The sequence below is a fragment of the Bufo bufo genome, chromosome 6, assembly GCF_905171765.1.
Source record: "Bufo bufo chromosome 6, aBufBuf1.1, whole genome shotgun sequence".
NCBI lineage: Eukaryota > Metazoa > Chordata > Amphibia > Anura > Bufonidae > Bufo > Bufo bufo.
This window is the reverse complement of record NC_053394.1, coordinates 284,489,297-284,509,344: the sequence shown is the minus strand read 5'-3', so window position 1 is coordinate 284,509,344 and position 20,048 is coordinate 284,489,297. Positions and strand designations below refer to the sequence as shown.

General features: G+C 43.5%; 1 protein-coding gene across 3 annotated transcripts in view; it reads left to right on the top strand.

The window, feature by feature from the left end:
- Positions 1–10,243, top strand: part of ACBD4 (acyl-CoA binding domain containing 4) — a 75,044-nt gene extending 64,801 nt beyond the window's left edge. For 2 of the 3 annotated variants that reach the window (XM_040435369.1, XM_040435368.1), the window contains exons 7-11: positions 491–588; positions 683–809; positions 2,337–2,533; positions 6,198–6,242; positions 8,208–10,243. In XM_040435369.1, coding sequence (XP_040291303.1) covers positions 491–588; positions 683–809; positions 2,337–2,533; positions 6,198–6,242; positions 8,208–8,315 — 575 coding nt within the window. In that variant the 3' untranslated portion in view covers positions 8,316–10,243. Of the gene's footprint in view, positions 1–490; positions 589–682; positions 810–2,336; positions 2,591–6,197; positions 6,243–8,207 lie in introns of all 3 variants that reach the window. The other variant, XR_005779484.1, reaches the window with a different exon arrangement.
- Positions 10,244–20,048: the final 9,805 nt, after the last annotated feature.

Below are 20,048 nucleotides of genomic sequence, written 5' to 3'. Positions count from 1 at the left end.
TGGCAGTTATCATGTGCTCAGTTCTCAGCTCTGTCACGGTGGGACATGCTGCCTCACCCTGATCCAGAAGTGGAAATTAACAGCAGTGATAACATGGTACCTTCCCGACACCCTTATGATATATTTTAGACAAGGGATGGATCGGGGTCATGTCATCTCCTGAAACAAACAGGATATAGAAGCTTTTGTCACTTCTGTATCTGCAGTATTGGGCATACATAAAGGTCAGTACAAACAGATATGGCAGCCATACACATTTAATATCTATTGGCTGACAGCTATCTCTCCAGACTCCTTTCCGACTTGGCCGATCGTTTATGTATTCAATGGGGAACGGGAATAAAGCTGCTGGATAGGGCAAAAATATTCTCTCCCTCGAAATCATTTGTTTGGGGATATTCAGGAGCTCCCACACAGATTAGACGTTTGGTTGACAATACATCAATGTGTATAGGTTCCATAATTCTTGTTGCTGTCTAATGAAATTTAGGTGAGACAACACGCCCATTGCAAAGTGAGCAGAAGCTCCAAAGCTGCGGCTCTGAAAATGAATATTCTGACAGTGTGGAACAGCTGGGATCTGATGAGGTGAGACACTAGTGTAATAAACTATTAAAATCGTATACACTCTGTCCAGATATATATTTAATATGTGCATCCCGTTTAATGCCTTTCCTTTTAGGAATGTGAAGAAAATGGTTCTAAGATTTACCCACACTTATTTCAAGCATCTGATGCACACAAAAAGACCAAGACTAGACCAAGGAGGAAAAGTGCAGACAGACGAAAGGATGATAATATCGGACCAGGTACAGATCAGAGTAACTATGCAATGAGGAGATCTTAAAGGGTTATCCCCATCTGAACATTTATGGCATATCCAAAGGAAATGCCATAAATGTCTGATGGGCTGAGAACTAGGCCTCGTTTCGACCACTGTGAAGGGAGGGGTGGCTGTGCATGTACGGCTCTGAAAATAGGTGAGCAAGCTTATTGTGCCATTTTCCGAAGTCCCCTAGACGTGAATAGAGAGCCACGCATGCACAGCCAGCTCTCCTTTCATGGCGGCGTGAAGCAGGGCCCCTTTCTCAAGATTGGAGTGGGACACAGAGATGGATAACTCCTTTAAGTGTATGGTCATGGTCACCTTGAAAGTGTGAAATGAGGCAAACATTGAAAGATCTTCTTCTGATAATTGCTATTTCCCATCAAAATTTCACAAAGAATGGCTTTTCCTCTGCTGTACTTGTCTAGGCCGCAGTAAAACCCTGAGCTGCCAACTATAGCTAGTTCTGTGACATACAGTACACTACAAATTGGCGTGGTGAGGAAAAGCAGGAAGTGCTCAACCCCATATGCAGTGGTGCATCTATGCCGGGGGGGCAGATCCTGCACTTGTGGTCTGCTGCTAATGGCAATCCCCAGCAAAAATGCATACAATGGAGGATGCCTGCAGCAGACCACAAGTACCACAATAGATATCCTACACAGGATAGAAAATGTGTGGATGTGATAAACAATCAAACAAAATAACAATAACTTTTATACAAAGACAGGTGCACTCTGCGGTCTTGCTAAACCCTCATACTGATGTAAAATGTAGAGATTAGTTAACATATCCTACTGTGGAGGACATGTCTGAGCCTGAGCACTGCGCCAAGATTTCTCAAGTAGCTCGGGACCTAACGCTAAACCTACCTGTGCCGTATGGGCAATACCAGGAGCCAGTGGGCAAATTACAGGAGCGCAAGGTCTGACTCAGATCAAACTCCCAGTTACCTCCAGCATGCAGCCATGCTTACAATGGTAGGAGGGAGAGAGCTCTGAGCCCCACCCAAGACTGGCTGATTAGCCCAGGGGTTTAGTGTTAGGTCCCGAGCTACTTGAGAAACCTTGGCGCGGTGCTCGGGCTCAGACATGTCCTCCACAGTAGGATATGTTGGCTAATCTCTCAATTTTACATCAGTATGAGGGTTTAGTAAGACCAGGGAGTCCACCTGCCTTGTTGTTCTGTGACATACAGGCAAAAGAAAAGGATGAGAAATTCTTACCAAAATATCATTGGGTGTCTTTCAGTTCATTATTTTTCAAGCATGCAAAAAGCGGTAACCACCTCTAGATGTGCTGGATGTGTGGCAGCTTAGGATAAGGGTCATTGGGACCTATAATACCTGGTTTATTCTGCAGCTTCATAAATTTATTGCCAGATACACAAATAGATGTAGGGAGAGAAGGATGGTCCCAAAGGGGTATCCTATATCGGGGGGTAAAACCGGTTTTAAGAATAGTTTTTGCAAGATTACATGGCTTTTCACAGAGTGTTTTCCTCTATTTAGTGCCTCACTCAGGTAATGATGTTTGGCTGAGAAGTCCCAGTGAAGAAGACAGTGGGGACACATCAACTGGATTACAGACCAGATGCCAAAGTGCCCAATACCACTTGAGCCCTCAGATTAAAGCCACAGTGGAAGCTCTGCAAGCAACAGTCCAGGGTCTCTGTCAGCGGCTACAAAACCTGGAGAGAGCTTTACAGGTTATGATCCTGCATCCTTAATCAGTTAGAGATGTTCCTATTTTGCACAGTTAACAGGTATCCAAAGGATATGCCATATCTGAGGGTCCCACCCCTGGGCGCAACTGTGTTTAAATGTATTTCGAATGCATGTAGAAGTGAATATAGGCTGCTTCACCAAGGGACCTTAGGTCAGGGGAATCCCTGTTCTGGAGATAGGTGCAAGACCAAGAGGCCATAAATGGTTAAGATGGGAGTACCCCTTTAATTATGTTATATAGATTCATGAACCTAAGTAACTTATGATGGTGCACATGTAAAGTGGTGCTCCTAAACATATAGTGTTCCTTAAAAAAACAAATTATGATAACTAGGATAATAAATTCAGACTGTCTGGTTTTGCATGCAGATGTAGAAGGCTAAGCTGCAATACTACATACAGCCTGAGAACAAGAGTGATGCTGTCTGTTGACCGTGACCTCATACAAACACCTTCTAAGGCCTCATGCACACGACCGTTGTTTTATTCCGTGTCCGTTGCATCGTTTTTCTTGATTTTCTGCGGACCCATTGATTTTCAATAGGTCCGTTTAAAACTCGGCTCATGCACCGTTTGCCATCCACGTCTGTGATCCGTGGTTCCAGTCCGTCAAAAAAATATAACCTGTCCTATTATTTTTGCGGAAAACGGTTCGTGGACCCATTCAAGTCAATGGGACCGCTACAAAACGCGGAGGCACGCAAGATGTGCTCTAACTGCAGACTGTCAGCTTTAATTTGAGGGTATTTACATTTAAAATCAGGTGTGAGAAAAATCGAGCATGTTTGGTGTTCTGTAGATTGTATTATTTTCCCTTATAACATAGTTATAAGGGAAAATAATAGCATTCTGAATACAGAATGCAAAGTAAAACAGCGCTGGAGGGGTTAAAAAAATAAAATAAAAAATTTAACTCGCCTTAGTCCACTTGATCGCGGCCCGGCATCTCCTTCTGTCTCCTTTGTTGAATGGACCTGTGGTGAGCATTAAGTACAGTTACAGGACCTTTGATGACATCACTCCGGTCATCACATGATCCATCACCATGGTAAAAGATCATGTGACGTACCATGTGATGACCGGAGTGATGTCATCAAAGAAAACATTTTTTAACCCCTCCAGCCCTATGTATTCAGAATGCTATTATTTTCCCTTATAACCATGTTTTAAGGGAAAATAATAATGATCGGGTCTCCTAGCAACCGTGCGTGAAAATCGCACCGCATCCGCACTTGCTTGATTTTCACGCAACCCCATTCACTTCTATGGGGCCTGCGTTGCGTGAAAAACGCAGAATATAGAGCATGCTGCAATTTTCATCCAACGCATAAGTGATGCGTGAAAATCACCGCTCATCTGAACAGCCCCATAGAAATGAATGGGTCGGTATTCAGTGCGGGTGCAATGCGTTCACCTCACGCATCGCATCTGCGCGGAATACTCGCCCGTGTGAAAGGGGCCTTAAGGGACCAAAAGTAATAGGACAATTGGCTTCTCAGCTGTTCCGTGGCCAGGTGTATGTTATTCCCTCATTATCCCAATTACAATGAGCAGATAAAAGGTCCAGAGTTTATTTCAAGTGTGCTATTTGCATTAGGAATCTGTTGCTGTCAACTCTCAAGATGAGATCCAAAGAGCTGTCACTTTCAGTGAAGCAAGCCATCATTAGGCTGAAAAAACACAACAACCCCATCAGAAAGATAGCAAAAAGATTAGGCGTGGCCAAAACAACTGTTTGGAACATTCTTAAAAAGAAGGAATGCACCGGTGAGCTCAGCAACACCAAAAGACCCGGAAGACCACGGAAAACAAACTGTGGTGGATGACCGAAGAATTCTTACCCTGGTGACAAAAACACCCTTCACAACAGTTGGCCAGATCAAGAACACTCTCCAGGAGGTAGGTGTATGTGTGTCAAAGTCAACAATCAAGAGAAGACTTCACCAGAGTGAATACAGAGGGTTCACCACAAGATGTAAACCATTGGTGAGCCTCAAAAACAGGAAGGCTAGATTAGAGTTTGCCAAACGACATCTAAAAAAGCCTTCACAGTTCTGGAACAACATCCTATGGACAGATGAGACCAAGATCAACTTGTACCAGAGTAATGGGAAGAGAAGAGTATGGAGAAAGAAAGGAACTGCTCATAATCCTAAGCATACCACCTCATCAGTGAAGCATGGTGGTGGTAGTGTCATGGCGTGGGCATGTATGGCTGCCAATGGAACTGGTTCTCTTGTATTCATTGATGATGTGACTGCTGACAAAAGCAGCAGGATGAATTCTGAAGTGTTTCGGGCAATATTATCTGCTCATATTCAGCCAAATGCTTCAGAACTCATTGGACGGTGCTTCACAGTGCAGATGGACAATGACCCAAAGCATACTGCAAAAGCAACCAAAGAAATGTTATGCAATGGCCAAGTCAATCATCTGACCTGAATCCGATTGAGCATGCATTTCACTTGCTGAAGACAAAACTGAAGGGAAAATGCCCCAAGAACAAGCAGGAACTGAAGACAGTTGCAGTAGAGACCTGGCAGAGCATCACCAGGGATGAAACCCAGCGTCTGGTGATGTCTATGCGTTCCAGACTTCAGGCTGTAATTGACTGTAAAGGATTTGCAACCAAGTATTAAAAAGTGAAAGTTTGATTTATGATTATTATTATGTCCCATTACATTTGGGAGGCACATATGCAAACTGTTGTAATTCCTACACCATTCACCTGATTTGGATGTAAATATCCTCAAATTAAAGCTGACTGTCTGCAGTTAAAGCACATCTTGATCGTTTCATTTCAAATCCATTGTGGTGGTGTATAGAGCCAAAAATGTTAGAATTGTGTCGATGTCCCAATATTTATGGACCTGACTGTATGTCTGAATGCTGTTCAGAGCGGTCCAGGTAAGATGGCTGCCTCCATAATCATGTACAAAAAAAAAGAATTAAAGTAAAATATGTAATCAGAAAATAAAAATAGATTATAAGGAAAGAACATGTATAACTGTCTATCTGATTTTTATTTAGCGAAAATATGTAGGTAATACATTCCCTTTAATGGGGTTGTGCCAAGTTTTCAAGATATCTCCTATCCACAGAATAGGGGATACCGTAACTAACTGATCGCTGGGGGTCCTAATGCTGGTATCCCAAACCGATTTTGAGAATAGGAGTCCCGTTCTGATGGCGCCTGCACACTGCCACTCCATTCATTCTCTATACTGTACTCTGCTATCTCCGGTGCTCTCATACAGAATAAATGGAGCAGCAGAGCGCATGCACAACCTGCTGCTCCATCAGGATGGGGGAGCGGGATCCCTGTTCTCGTGTTTAGTGGTGGGACCAGTGGTCGGACCCCCAGCAATCTGCTACTTATCCCCTATTCTGTGGATATGGGATAACTTGAAAACTTGGCACAACCCCATTAAGACGGTGTCAGATATAAAGTGAGCTACAAGTCATGCTGGGACTTCTAGTTTCACAGCATCTATTATGTTCTAAGACTTTAGGCCTGTTTTTTCTTGTCTCTCTGTGGCTCATTTATTTAGGTAATGAGCACAGACATATCTGTCCAGATAGGATTTAGGTTTTTGGCTGTCATTTAGCATTCATACTAAACAAAGATCCTTTCTTCTCTCACAGGAACAGCGACAGTACACACAGGAGCAATCACAGAGATCACATAAGGTGCAGTATGTCAGTAATCAGAGTGTGAAACGGGCCAATGTCGGTGACTAAATACAGTAGTCATAAAATTACACTTGTGGATCAAATCTGCAGGTAATTCTGCAACACACGTCAGTTGTGAATGTAATCTTCATTAAAGGGGTTGTTCCATGAAAAATATTCTACATTTTTTCAAACCAGCACCTGGACCTGAATACTTTTGTAATTGCATGTAATTAAAAATTTATTATAGCTACTGAGTCATGCACACGACAATTGTTTTGGTCCACATCTGAGCCGCAGTTTTTGCGGCTCGGGTGCGGACCCATTCCCTTCAATGGGGCCGCAAAAGATGCGGACAGCACTCCGTGTGCTGTCCGCATCCGTTGCTCAGTTTTGTCCGTTTTGCGGACAAGAATAGGCAGTTATATAAATGGCTGTCCGTGCCGTTCCGCAAATTGCGGAACGCACACGGACGCCATCCGTGTTTTGCAGGTCCACAATTTGCAGGCCGCAAAGCACACAACGGTCGTGTGCATGAGGCCTTATTCACTGAAATCTATCTGTATAGCGCCACTTGCTGTTTGCTTTTTTTTCTAATTTCTCTGTCCTGCTCACTGAGATGTAAGCACATGCTTAGGGCTCATTCACTTCACCGATGTGGACCCATTCACTTGAATGGGTCCGCAAATCCGGAGATGCGGTGCGGAACAGAAGCACTGAATGGAACCCTACAGAAGCACTATGGAGTGCTTCTGTGGGTTCCGTTCCGTGCCTCCGCACCGCAAAAAGATAGAGCAAAGTTCTATCTTTTTGCGGCAGCCCCACGGCTGTTGTCAGTGAATTGCAAACCACTATTTGCGGTCCACAGCACAGGCTCGGAGGGGCAATGTTCGGGTGAACAAGCCCTTAGTTCCATTCTTCAACTGCAGTAGAAAGGAAACTCCCCCTGAGAGAGTGCACACCCCCTAAGCTGCCAGCTTTATATAAATCTAGCTGAGCAATGAATGGGGAATCTCTGGATCCATGTGAGGTTCAGGGCTGGTTCTGAGTTTATTAGAAATAGATTGTTATATACTATATGATATTGGTTTACATATTTTTTTTTAATTAATCATGTGATAACCCCTTTAATGGAAGAAATCTGCTGATAATCCCCAATCTGCAAGACAATGGGTGTTCTGCGGATATGCATGAGACAAAACTCTGTAGTATGTACATGGGGATTGGAAAATAGCATAGAGTTGTATTGAACTGTACTGTGTTGCATATTTGCAGTGCAGAGTCCACACCCCAAATCCATGTGAAATCCACAATGTGTGAATTTAGCCTAAGGCTAACACGTGTGTGTTGTGGCTTCTGTTTATAATGGAAGCTGTAACGCTATGCCAGATCCGTCACATGACATAACTGGTGCCCAACAGATCCATTGACTGCAGAGTTGTTTGTCCTGTTAAATATGATGAATTCTGCACATGAGCCACCAAACAAATGTGAACAGAGCCTAATAAGAGTACTTGTAAATAATAGCATACATTTCTCTCCAGATATGGCGTCCTCTACATGTGAGCCTTCAACCCTGATTGTTTAATGGCTGCTGTCAGCCAATCAATGGCTTCAGCAGTGACGTGCATGGACAGCACATGACCGCTGAGGTTCAGTGGTCACGTACCATTTTTGCACATGTCACTGCTGAGGCCATTGATTGACCTGCATCGGTCACATGACTCTATGGAACATCATGCCTTCCACCTTGATGGGGCTGTCAAAAGTTGTGTTTTAAAAAAACAAAAAATGACTGTCCAGTCAGCCTCTTATTTTTAATGGAGATTGGAAAACCCCTTTAACCAAAAGAAATCTGATGTCTGTGGCTGGCTTAAGGAACGTGGACTGTGTTAAGCGGTAAAATAATATTTTAGAACAGATATTCTTTAATTTCTACTTTTTTGTGGCATTAGAACGTGTCTGCTTTGTCTCATTTTACAGAAAAAACGACATCCTGTGCTGGCCAAGTCTCGGACTTTTCTGTTCATAGTTATCTGGCCATTTGTCGCGCACTGGCTGCTGCGCAGGTTTTTATGGAGGAAAAGATGACTTGTTACTTTTGGCCTGTGTAGTCCCCTGTACAGAACTGGAGTGGACGAAATGAATCAGAATTTTTTTGGCCAAGCTGCGATAAAAAAGCTCATTGGACAGTAAATTTGCCTTGTGCATGGATTAATGATTATTAACATGTTAATAGTACCCTGTTGATTTAAGCATTATCTCACTTTGTTTTCAGAGCCTCCTTGAATAATCTCCTCTATCCTGTCTGCCACTCCTCCACCCTCTAAGCAATGTGTGGCATTATAGCTGATAAATAGGTTTTTAGTCCTGAGGAAAAGCAAGTAACAAAGACGCAAAGCAAACACAAAGTAACAAAGACGGAAAGTTAGCATACAGTGAAACACAGCATGATATTAAACATGGAGCATAGAGGGATCAGAGAATGCTACACATTACTCACAGCATTGGTCAGGACTGGAGAGGGGTATGGAGCTTGGTAGGATGAGAGAGTAGTCCGGTAGAAGGGGAGGTTCAGGAGGCACAGAAGGGCACGAGGGGAGGCTATAGAGACCGGAGGCTGTGAAAGTGTGCAAGGGCAGAAGGGGAGGCTGCAGAGGTGCACAGGAGAGGAGTTTACAAAGTTGTGCATGGACAAGATAGGAGGCCATGTCGGTGTTTTAAGAAGAGGCCGTGGATGTATGCAAGGGAGGGGTTGCAACTGACAGGCGAGAAGGCTGTGGAGATACAAAAGTGGAGGCTGTGGAGGTGCATAAGCACAGGAGTAGAGTTGTATAAGGATAAGGGGGAGGCCACAGGGGGTGTATGAAAGTAGGAGGGAAAAAGGTGAGGCCGTAGAGGCACGAAGAAAGGCCACTGAGGAGCACTAGGACAGAAGAGTTTGCTGTGGAGCCATGCAAGGCAGGGAGGCTTCATGGTGGCACTCTGATAAGTGTAAGATTCTGGAGTGAAGATGCTCTTTCCCACAAGTAATTAGTACATAGTGGGTGAGATAGGGGATGGCTTTTGGATTTTAGGGCTAAACCCAAAATTAGACTTGTGAAATATTATCTTTCATCATAAGAAATACACTCCGCCTCCCTTCTCGCATTGCACTGTGCTTCAGTGATAAAATTAATATACCACAGTAACTGAACCGCCTTCTTCACGGATCTGCCAAGTATTCACAATACCTGCCAGGCTTAATATATATCTGTAATTAGACCAGACGCGGGGATTACAACCAGTGCATTGTATAATGGCACTGATGGAGAACGTTGCCTTAGCTGTCAAAATACCATCACACAAGTAGAGGACAAAGACGAAAGACTTCAAAGACAAACCCGTCCATTTTAGGTGACCTTGCTGGACTTGCTTGAGAAACTTGTTTAGCTGATCCTATATGCCAGGGATTCCCAACCTGCTGCCCTCCAGCTGTTGCAAAACTACAACTCCCAGCATGCCTGGACAGCCTACAGCTATCAGCCTACGGCAGGGCATGATGGGAATTGTAGTTTTACAACAGCTGGAGGGCCACAGGTTGAGCATCCCTGCTATATGGTATGTATTTCTATCCCTGAACACATCCCATGGCACATAAAGCAGAGTCTAAGAGCCTCAATGGGGGGTGTACACAAGAATGGCTGATCCTGTCACAGCTGCCTCCCCCCGGCCCTGCACTAGGCTTGACACAGTAACGGTTTATTATATAAAACTCCTGAAATCTATATTACGCATTATGTACACATTATGTATATGTAGAATGGGTCCTAGCATAGAACAGGGATGGAGCAGATCACCCGGCAGTGCCTAGTAGCACACTCAGGATTAATGATATATTTTTTTGCACCGTTATATACAAATCCTCAATTAGATTTAATCCTTTGCTTCCAGCCTTGCCTAAACTGACCTAGTTACCTATCATATTGTGTTCTGTAAATCAATATCCCACCTGTCTAAAGAAATAAACGATGATTTGGATCTAACATTTATTCTCGTGTGGAAATCACCAGGACTTATATACAGTATATGTGACTGCTACGTTAGGGGATGGTCGGTTATAGGCTCCATTCACACGTCCGCAAATGGGTCCGCATCCGTTCCGCAATTTTGTGGAACGGGTGCGGACCCATTCATTTTCTATGGGGACGGAATGGATGCGGACAGCACACAGTGTGCCTTTGTTGCTTAGGAATCATATGCACACAATATGGTTTTTCAGGGCTGTGTTTTTTGGAAACCTTTTTCATGATTATCTCCTTTTATAGCACACAATCTACAATATGTTTCGTGTTTGCCCTTTGAAATGTCTCAGTTTCTAGAATCAGAGCCATTCTTGTCCATGGACTGTCAAGAAATAAAGTATTCATGTGAATGGTGCTGACTAGTGATGAGTGAATCGACTTCGGATGAAACATCCGAAGTCGATTCGCATAAACTTTGTTTCAATACTGTACAGAGCGAGCGCTCTGTACAGTATTAGAATGTATTGGCCCCGATGAGTTATTGCTTCGCGAAGTCTCGCGAGATTTAGCGCAATAACTTCATAAATTGATTTCTACTGTAAAAAAAAAAAAAATCCCGAACTCTGGTTCCGTCCCAAGGTACCACTTGGAAATGTTTTTTTACATTCTAATACTGTACGGAGCGCTCGCTCCATACAGTTTTGAAACTAAGTTTTGTGCTCATCCCTAGTGCTGACACTGCCTATGAACAGGATAGGCGACGGTTCGAAACTCATGCAACACATTTAAAGGGGTTGTCCCATTACAACTTATTCTATACGTGTCTGATAAGTGGAGGTCATACCACTGGGCCCTCTGTGGATTACAAGAATGGGGGGCCATGTTTCTGCTGATGCTTCATTCAACTCTACAGTGCTGCTTGGGATAGACGAGCGCTTGTACTCTATCTCCAGCAGTCCCATAGAGCTGAATGGAGAGATGGACATGCATGTGTGTCTGCTGCTCCATTAAAATTGGGGAACACAGCCCCCCCATTCTTATGTGGAGTGGATAGGGGATAAGTTGTTGTCTTTGGACAACCCCTTTAATGAGCTGGTATGAATAATTACAGACCTGCAAATGGTTTATTATAACAGTTTTTTTCATGCTTATTTGACTCAATGGGAAGATCACATCACCAATATGTTCAGAAGTAGGATTTGCTCCATGTTAGGCTACATGCACATGACCGTATGTGTTTTGCGGTCCGCAAATTGCGGATCCACAAAAAAAAAAACTGATGACATTGTTAGTTTTTTTTTCTTTTCTTTTTTTTTGCGGATCCATTGTAGCAAAGACTAAAACGGACAAAAAAACTGAACGGACTGGGAAACAAACAACGTTCGTGTGCATGTAGCCTTAGTTCATGGGTTACACAGAAAATGTCGATTCACAGTGCCATTATGTTTTCCATCCACAAAACACTGATGTATCCGGATGTCTGTTTCTTCTTTTTTCAGACCCATTCATTTGAATGATTCTCAGACAGAATTTGTATAAGAATAGCGCGTGCCGTACAGAAAAATTTAAGTGTGAATTACACCATTTAGTTTATTGGGCTATGTGCTACACAGATGCAGTCCAGATAGGACACAGATGGAAATGTCTGCTGTCTGAATCAGGCCTTATGTAAATGAGTCCTACAGATACCTGCACCACTTCTAATGTCCCCACCGCTGTCTGAATGTCCTGCAGTAATATATACAGTATATTACACCCACAGATAAGAATTAGGGCTCATTCATATGACCGTAAGGGCTCCCTGCCCGTATTGCGGACCACAAACTGCGGGTCTGCCGTATACGGGCATTGGGTGTGTGCACTCCGTGCTGCGGATGCAGACCCATTGACTTGAATACGGCAAGATACGGCTAAAGATAGGACATGCGGAGGTAAGGATCGGAAACACTCCAAAGCGCTTCCGTGGGCTTTCAGGTCTGTGCTTCCTCTTCGCAAAAGATAGGATATGTCCTATTTTTTTTAACGTATTGTGTGGATCGCGGACCCATTCAAGTCAATGGGTCCGCACCGCAATACGGGATTCACACAGCTAGTGCCCATGCATTACGGACCGTTATTTTCAGTCCACAACAGGGGCACGGCAACCATATGGTCGTGTGAATGAGCCCTTAAAGGCATGTTTTACCGGAAGCATGAATGACTTTAATAATGATCTTATCCCTCAAAGTGTCAACACGTACACATTGTCCTTCCCTTTTGCCTATAGCTGAACTTTGCAGAGGCTTTTTGTGCACCATTTACACTTCCATTGAGTTTTTGTTTGTGGTTACTATGGCGATCACAACTGACTTCTTCCTGGGTTGGCGGGTGTGGCTTATATTGTATACGTAATGGTAAATGGTTGTCACACACCAAAATAGACTAATATTTGGGAGAATTTTGCTGCACTCTTAGGGCCTTTACATGGCATCTTTTGACTAAAATTTTGGCATGCACTCCGCGCCCCAAAAAAAGGACAGCAGCCGTATGGAATCTGCCTCCCATTATTTTCAGTGGCAGACCGAGCTGCTTTTCATATGGCCAGCGATTTAAAGCCGTGACCGCGCCAAGAAAGGACATGTCACGCCAAGATGGACGCCAATGGAAGCCGTGGTGGCTGTCCATTTGCAGTTTAGCTCCACAAAATGTGGCTAAACTACAAGGGTGGGTCCACGTCATTGAAACTGAAATAGTGGCCCTAAAACCGTGGCAATTTCTACTACGGAATACGCAGTAGATTTTGACAGTGTCAGAATTCGCCATGTGAACATAGTCTAAAATTGTGGCCATGGCTCCGTAATGAAAGGTAGAGTTCCCCTGTAAACAGTTACAGGCAGAGAGTTCCCTCATTAACAGTGCCCTCTGTCTCCATTAACAGTATCTCCACAAAATGTGCCCATACACATTAGGTAAATGTCGGCTGAATCCACAAAATTCTGCAGTATCAGTTAATCTTCTATTGGGTATGGGTATCACGGAACTCTCTCTTGAAGCCAAATATTGGGGCAAAGAAGGACTGGGCATAATGGATTTCAACATGCATGTTCCCATGGGAGATAACTGGCTGCCAGAGGTATCTGGCAGCAGCATATTCCTTTATCCCAATTAAAAACACATGCTTGGCCAAACTGAGTGTGCATGTGTAACATACCAGTGCCTGTCTGGGAGTGTGTCTATAAGGCATGTCCCCCAAGAAATTCCATCAATAACCGTGCCAGCAAGAGCACTCACAGGTCAGTCAATATTTTTATTAATGTTAAAAAAAATATACCTCCCCTCACTACTTTGTATGGGAGAGTCACTGACAGGTATGCTAACATGTATGTGCAGCTTAAGGCTGGGTTCAGACCTGAGCGTTTTACAGCGCGTTCCTACGCGCTGTAAAACGCTCAATAGGCAAAAAACAATGTTTCCCTATGGGCATGGTTCTCACCTGAGCGTTTTACAGCGCGTACGAACGCGCTGTAAAACGCCCTACGCCTCAAGAAGTACAGGAGCTTCTTTGGGGCGTATTGTCGCGCGTTCCCGCCCATAGACATCAGCGGGAACGCGCGTAAATGGGCGTTTGCTTGTTTCCACCCATTAAAAACGCCCGATACAAACGCCTGCCTTAGGGTCAGTTCACACAGAGTTTTTTGGCGCTGATTTTGGAATGTTTCTGCCTCCAAATCTGCTCCAAAAACACCTCAAAACAGACCCCTCCCCCATTCATTTCAATAGAAAGAAGCACTTTCTTCTTTTTTACACGTGTAAAAAACAAAAAACAGCATGTCCTATCTTAGGGCAGAATCAGAGCTAATTTTCCCATTCAAATTAATGGGAAGCAGAAAAAACACACTGTTAGATGTGCACATCCGTTTTTTTTGTGCCATTTTTTTCGGCTAAAAATCTGCCTGAAAAACACAAAAAAAAGTATCAAAAATGTGCGTAATTTTAAGGCTTGAAAATCTGCTTGGATTCAGCGCTGATTATTATATATATTTTTTCACGTGAGTTTGGAAAATCCGCCCAGGAGTGTGCCAATAAGGCATGTCCCTCCAAAAAGAATCCTCCCTGTAAACCATGCCAGCAAGAGAAATGTTAACACAAAATGTACCTCCCCTTCACTTCTGTGTCTTTGCACAAGGCCAGAAAGTAACTTGAGAGTAGCCACAAAAAAAAAAAAAAAAACATTCACAATTGTTATCTCCTATCCCTTCGCTGATCGCCATTAAAATGCTTGACTTTGTGGAAGAAATACCAACCCTACTTAGGCTCCAGGGGTATTCCACCAAATACATTTATAGCACATTTACAAGATGTGTATACAGTACTGTGCAAAAGTTTTAGAAGAATGCTTTCAAAAATTGAAATGGTAATTGTTTATTTTTTAGCAATTGACAAAATGCAAAGTGAATGAATAAAATAGAGCTATAAATCTAATTAATATTTGGTGTAACCACCTTTTGTCTTCAAAACAGCATCAGCTCTTCTAGGTACACTTGCAAAAAATCTGAGATTTTGTAGGATTATAGTGAGGTGTATGATTAACCAATTATACCAAGCGTATGATAATGAACTTCCTTTTCATGTGAGATTCAAAAACGTATTAACCAAAACGGAAACAGCTTTGAGGAACAGCCAAACTCTGCTACAAAGGTGAGGTTGTGGAAGACCGTTTCATGTCACAGGTCATACACCATGGCAAGATTCAGCACAGGAATAAAACACAAGGTAGTTATACTGCATCCGCAAGGTCTCTCTCAGGATTTCAAAGCAGAATAGGGTTTCAAGATGTGCAGTTCAAGCTCTTTTGAAGAAGCACAAAGAATGGGCAACATTGAAGACTGTACAAGCATTTGTCGGGCAAGCAAACTTAGTGCAGCAAATAAAAGACACATCATGCTTATTTTCCTTTGAAATAAGATGTTCAGCAGAGCCATCAGCTCAGAACTGGCAGAAACCAGTGATACCCAGGTACATCCATCCACTGTTTGGTCGGAAGTGGTAGTCATGGAAGAATTGTTGCCAAAAGGTCATACCTTTGACATGGAAACAAGGCCAAGCAACTCAAGTATGCACAAAAATATAGGAAGTGAGTTTTTTTTTGTGCATAGGCAGGTTGTTTGCCGAAGGGCTGGAGAGTGGTGCAGTAATAAGTGTCTGCAGGCAACAGTGACACATGGTGGAGCTTCCTTGGAAGTTTTGATTTCAGCAAATGGAGTTGGAGATTTGGTCAGGATTAATAGTGTCCTCAATGCCGAGAAATATAAGCATATACTTATCCACCATGCAATACCACTAGGGAGGCATCTGTTTGGCTTCAAATTTATTCTGCAGCAGAATAATGACCCCAAACATACAGTCAATGTAATTCAGGACTACCTTCAGCATAAAGAAGATCAAGGAGTTCTGGAAGTGATAATATGGCCTCCGCAACACCTGATCTCATCATCAAGTCTGTCTGGGATTACATGAAGAGACTGAAGGATTTGAGCAAGGCTACATTCAGCGGACCTGTGGTTAGTTCTCGAAGGTGTTTGGAACAACCGACCTGCTGAGTTCTTTCAAAAAGTGCGTGCAAGTGTACCTAGAACAATTGATTGATGTTTTGAAGGCAAAGGGTACTCGCACCAAATATTGATTTGATTTAGATTTCTCTTCAAACAGCTGATTGGTGGGTAGTGCCAGGAGTCGGACCCCACCAATCAGGTAATGATGACCTATCCTGAGGATAGGTCATCAATATGTACTGGCTGCGCAACCCCTTTAAGAAAACTGTTGAGTGCGCTTGCTTGCTTATGAGCTCAACTTAGGAGAGATGAAGATGGGACTTTATTATTATTTTATGCACATACAGTACAGACCAAAAGTTTGGACACACCTTCTCATTCAAAGAGTTTTCTTTATTTTCATGACTATGAAGGCATCAAAACTGTGAATTAACACATGTGGAATTATATACATAACAAACAAGTGTGAAACAACTGAAAATATGTCATATTCTAGGTTCTTCAAAGTAGCCACCTTTTGCTTTGATTACTGCTTTGCACACTCTTGGCATTCTCTTGATGAGCTTCAAGAGGTAGTCCCCTGAAATGGTCTTCCAACAGTCTTGAAGGAGTTACCAGAGATGCTTAGCAGTTGTTGGCCCTTTTGCCTTCATTCTGCGGTCCAGCTCACCCCAAACCATCTCGATTGGGTTCAGGTCCGGTGACTGTGGAGGCCAGGTCATCTGGTGCAGCACCCCATCACTCTCCTTCATGGTCAAATAACCCTGACTTTCAAAGTTTTCCTAATTTTTCGACTGACTGACCTTCATTTCTTAAAGTAATGATGGCCACTCGTTTTTCTTTACTTAGCTGCTTTTTTCTTGCCATAATACAAATTCTAACAGTCTATTCAGTAGGACTATCATCTGTGTATCCACCTGACTTCTCCTCAACGCCACTGATGGTCCCAACCCCATTTATAAGGCAAGAAATCCCACTTATTAAACCGACAGGGCACACCTGTGAAGTGAAAACCATTTCAGGGGATTACCTCTTGAAGCTCATCAAGAGAATGCCAAGAGTGTGCAAAGCAGTAATCAAAGCAAAAGGTGGCTACTTTGAAGAACCTAGAATATGACATATTTTCAGTTGTTTCACACTTGTTTGTTATGTATATAATTCCACGTGTTAATTCATAGTTTTGATGCCTTCAGAGTGAATCTACAATTTTCATAGTCATGAAAATAAAGAAAACTCTTTGAATGAGAAGGTGTGTCCAAACTTTTGGTCTGTACTGTATATATCGCTGACTTATTCCGCAGTGTTTTACAGATATTACCATCAAGCTGTCCCCAATGGGGCTCACAATCTAAGTTCCCTATCAGTATGTCTTTGGAGTGTGGGAGGAAACTGGAGTACCCGGAGGAAACCCACGCAAACACGGGGAGAACATACAAACTCCATGCAGATGTTGTCCTTGGTCGGATTCATAGCTAAGACCCCAGCGCTGTAAGACACGAGTCCTAACCACTGAGCCACCGTGCTGCTATAAAGAATGCATTGTATATAGTATTATTTCCTCGATTAAACCAGGAGGTAACAACTTATGACATGTCTATGATCTCTATACAGTAGCGGATGAACAGAGCTGTCATCTTTCCACGAGTAGAAACGTAGCAGGATCACGATATGGTGCAAAAAAACACAGACTGAGACACTTGCAATATAGATAAATGGATTCTTCTCTATTAGGGTGATTCTCATCAAATAAAACAACGTATTTTGGGGATACTTGGGTTCCCTTCATCAGGTTAAGAAGCTTGATGATATCTTTCCACTAGTCACTGAAGAGATTTGTCAGTAGTTATTCGCCTCCCTTCTACCAGAAGATCACTGAGATACAATGGAAAATATGAAATCTAAAAAGTATCAGCATAATTAATCATCAGCAGCGACACTTCATTTAGACTTTTGCTTCTAAGAACCGGGTACATTGCTTCTCTAAATGTCATCAAGGCTTATATCCTGTTTTGACTCACGCCTACATTAAAGGTGAATTCCAGTAAAAACAGTAGAGTTTCCAACAGTAATAAACAAAATGACCCAACTAAAGTCTACTCAAAGGGGAAAACTGCATGTCGTATGAAGCGCTGCAGAACTGCTTTTTTAGGGTATGGCCACACGGGCCAGATTTGCACAGAAGTTCGGGCTTGGGATCGGGGTTGTGTAGATTATAATATTTTCTGTTATAAGGGAAAATAATAGCATTCTGAATACAGAATGCATAGTAAAATAGCGCTGGAAGGGTTAATTAAAAATAATTTAACCTTAATCCACTTGCTTGCGCTGCCGGCATCTCGTCTGTCTCCTTCTTTGCTGAACAGGACCTGTGGTGACGTCACTCCGGTCATCACATGACCCATCACCATGGTAAAAGATCATGTGATGACCGGAGTGATGTCACCACAGGTGCTGTTGCTGCAATGAATGCTCACCACAGGTCCTGTTCAGCAAAGAAGGAGACAGAAGCGATGCCGGCAGCGCGAGCAAATGGATTAAGGTGAGTTAAATTATATATTTATTTATTTATTTTAACCCCTCCAGCGCTATTTTACTATGCATTCTGTATTCAGAATGCTATTATTTTCCCTTATAACCATGTTAAAATAAAATAATGGAAAATAATAATGATCGGGTCTCCATCCCGATCGTCTCCTAGCAACCGTGCGGGAAAATCGCACAGCATCCGCACTTGCTTGTGGATGCTTGCGATTTTCACGCAACCCCATTCACTTCTATGGGGCTTGCGTTGCGTGAAAAACGCAGAATATAGAGCATGCTGCGATTTTCACGCAACGCACAAGTGATGCGTGAAAATCACCGCTCATGTGAACAGCCCCATAGAAATGAATGGGTCGGTATTCAGTGCGGGTGCAATGCGTTCAACTCATGCACCGCATCCGCTCGGAATACTCGCTCGTGTTAAAGGGGCCTAAGGGCTCATGCACACAAACGTGGTTTGGTTCCACATCCGAGCTACATTTTTTGCGGTTCGGATGTGGACCCATTCACTCCAATGGCGCCGCAAAAGATACGGACAGCACTCCATGTGCTGTCTGCATCTGTTACTCCGTTCCGTGGGGCCGCAAAAAAAATAGAACATGTCCTATTGTCCGTTTTGCGGTCAAGAATAGGCATTTCTATTATGGGCGGCCTGTTCCGTAAATTGAAGAACGCACATGGCCGGCCATTTGCGGACAGCAAAACACGACGCGGTCGTGTGCATGAGCCCTAAAGCGAACATGGCGATCTTGCCCACAACACCCAATGCACGACCAAAGATTGGTGTGCAGCTCTGCAGTCATTTAACTGAATGGGGTTTCAGCACGACTTGTTGCGACCATGACTCCAGAATTGCAAAAAATCCAGCAGTGCTGGATTTTTTTTTTTTCTTTTTGGGGTTGCAGCAACTTGCGATCCCATTCAGTTTGGCTGCACTGATACACAGTAATCTTTGGTCACATGATGGGTGTCGCAGCCTAAAATAGTCACGCAGCGGCAAAATGCACACACGTTTTTGAGCACACAATTTTTTGGAGACTTGCTGTCATGTGTGTAGCCGCAGCCTTAGGCCGAGTTCACACGAACGTGTGTGGCCCGTGCCCGTGCTGCGGCCCGCAATGCACGATCCCCGGCCGTGGGTCAGCCGCATCGGATCGCGGACCCATTCACTTTAACGGGTCCGAGATCCGCCCGTTCCGTAAAAAGATAGGACATGTTCTATCTTTTTGCGGAATGGAAGTACGGGACGCAACCCCACAGAAGCACTCCGCCGTTCCGCAATTCCGAATTTGCGGACCCATTGAAGTGAATGGGTCCGCATCCGTGATGCGGAATGTACACGGAACTGTGGCCGTGTATTGCGGCTTGCAATTTGCGGGCTGCAATACGGCCACGGATCACACACGTTCGTGTGATCTAGGCCTTAAAGGGTTTTTCCAGGTTTATGTAAACCTTCATAAGGCTCCATGCACGCGACCATAATTTTTTTATTTTTGCGGACCAGACAAGGACCCATTCATTTCAATGGGACCGCAAAAGTGCAGACTAAACACTGTTGGGGTCATTTATCAAACTGGTGTAAAGTAGAACTGGCCTAGTTGCCCATAGCAACCAATCAGATTCCACCTTTCATTTTGGTCAACTAAGCCAGTTCTACTTTACACCAGTTTGATAAATGACCCCATGTGCGCTGTCTGCATCCATATGTCTGTTCCGCAGTCCTGCAAAAAAAGATAGAACATAACCTA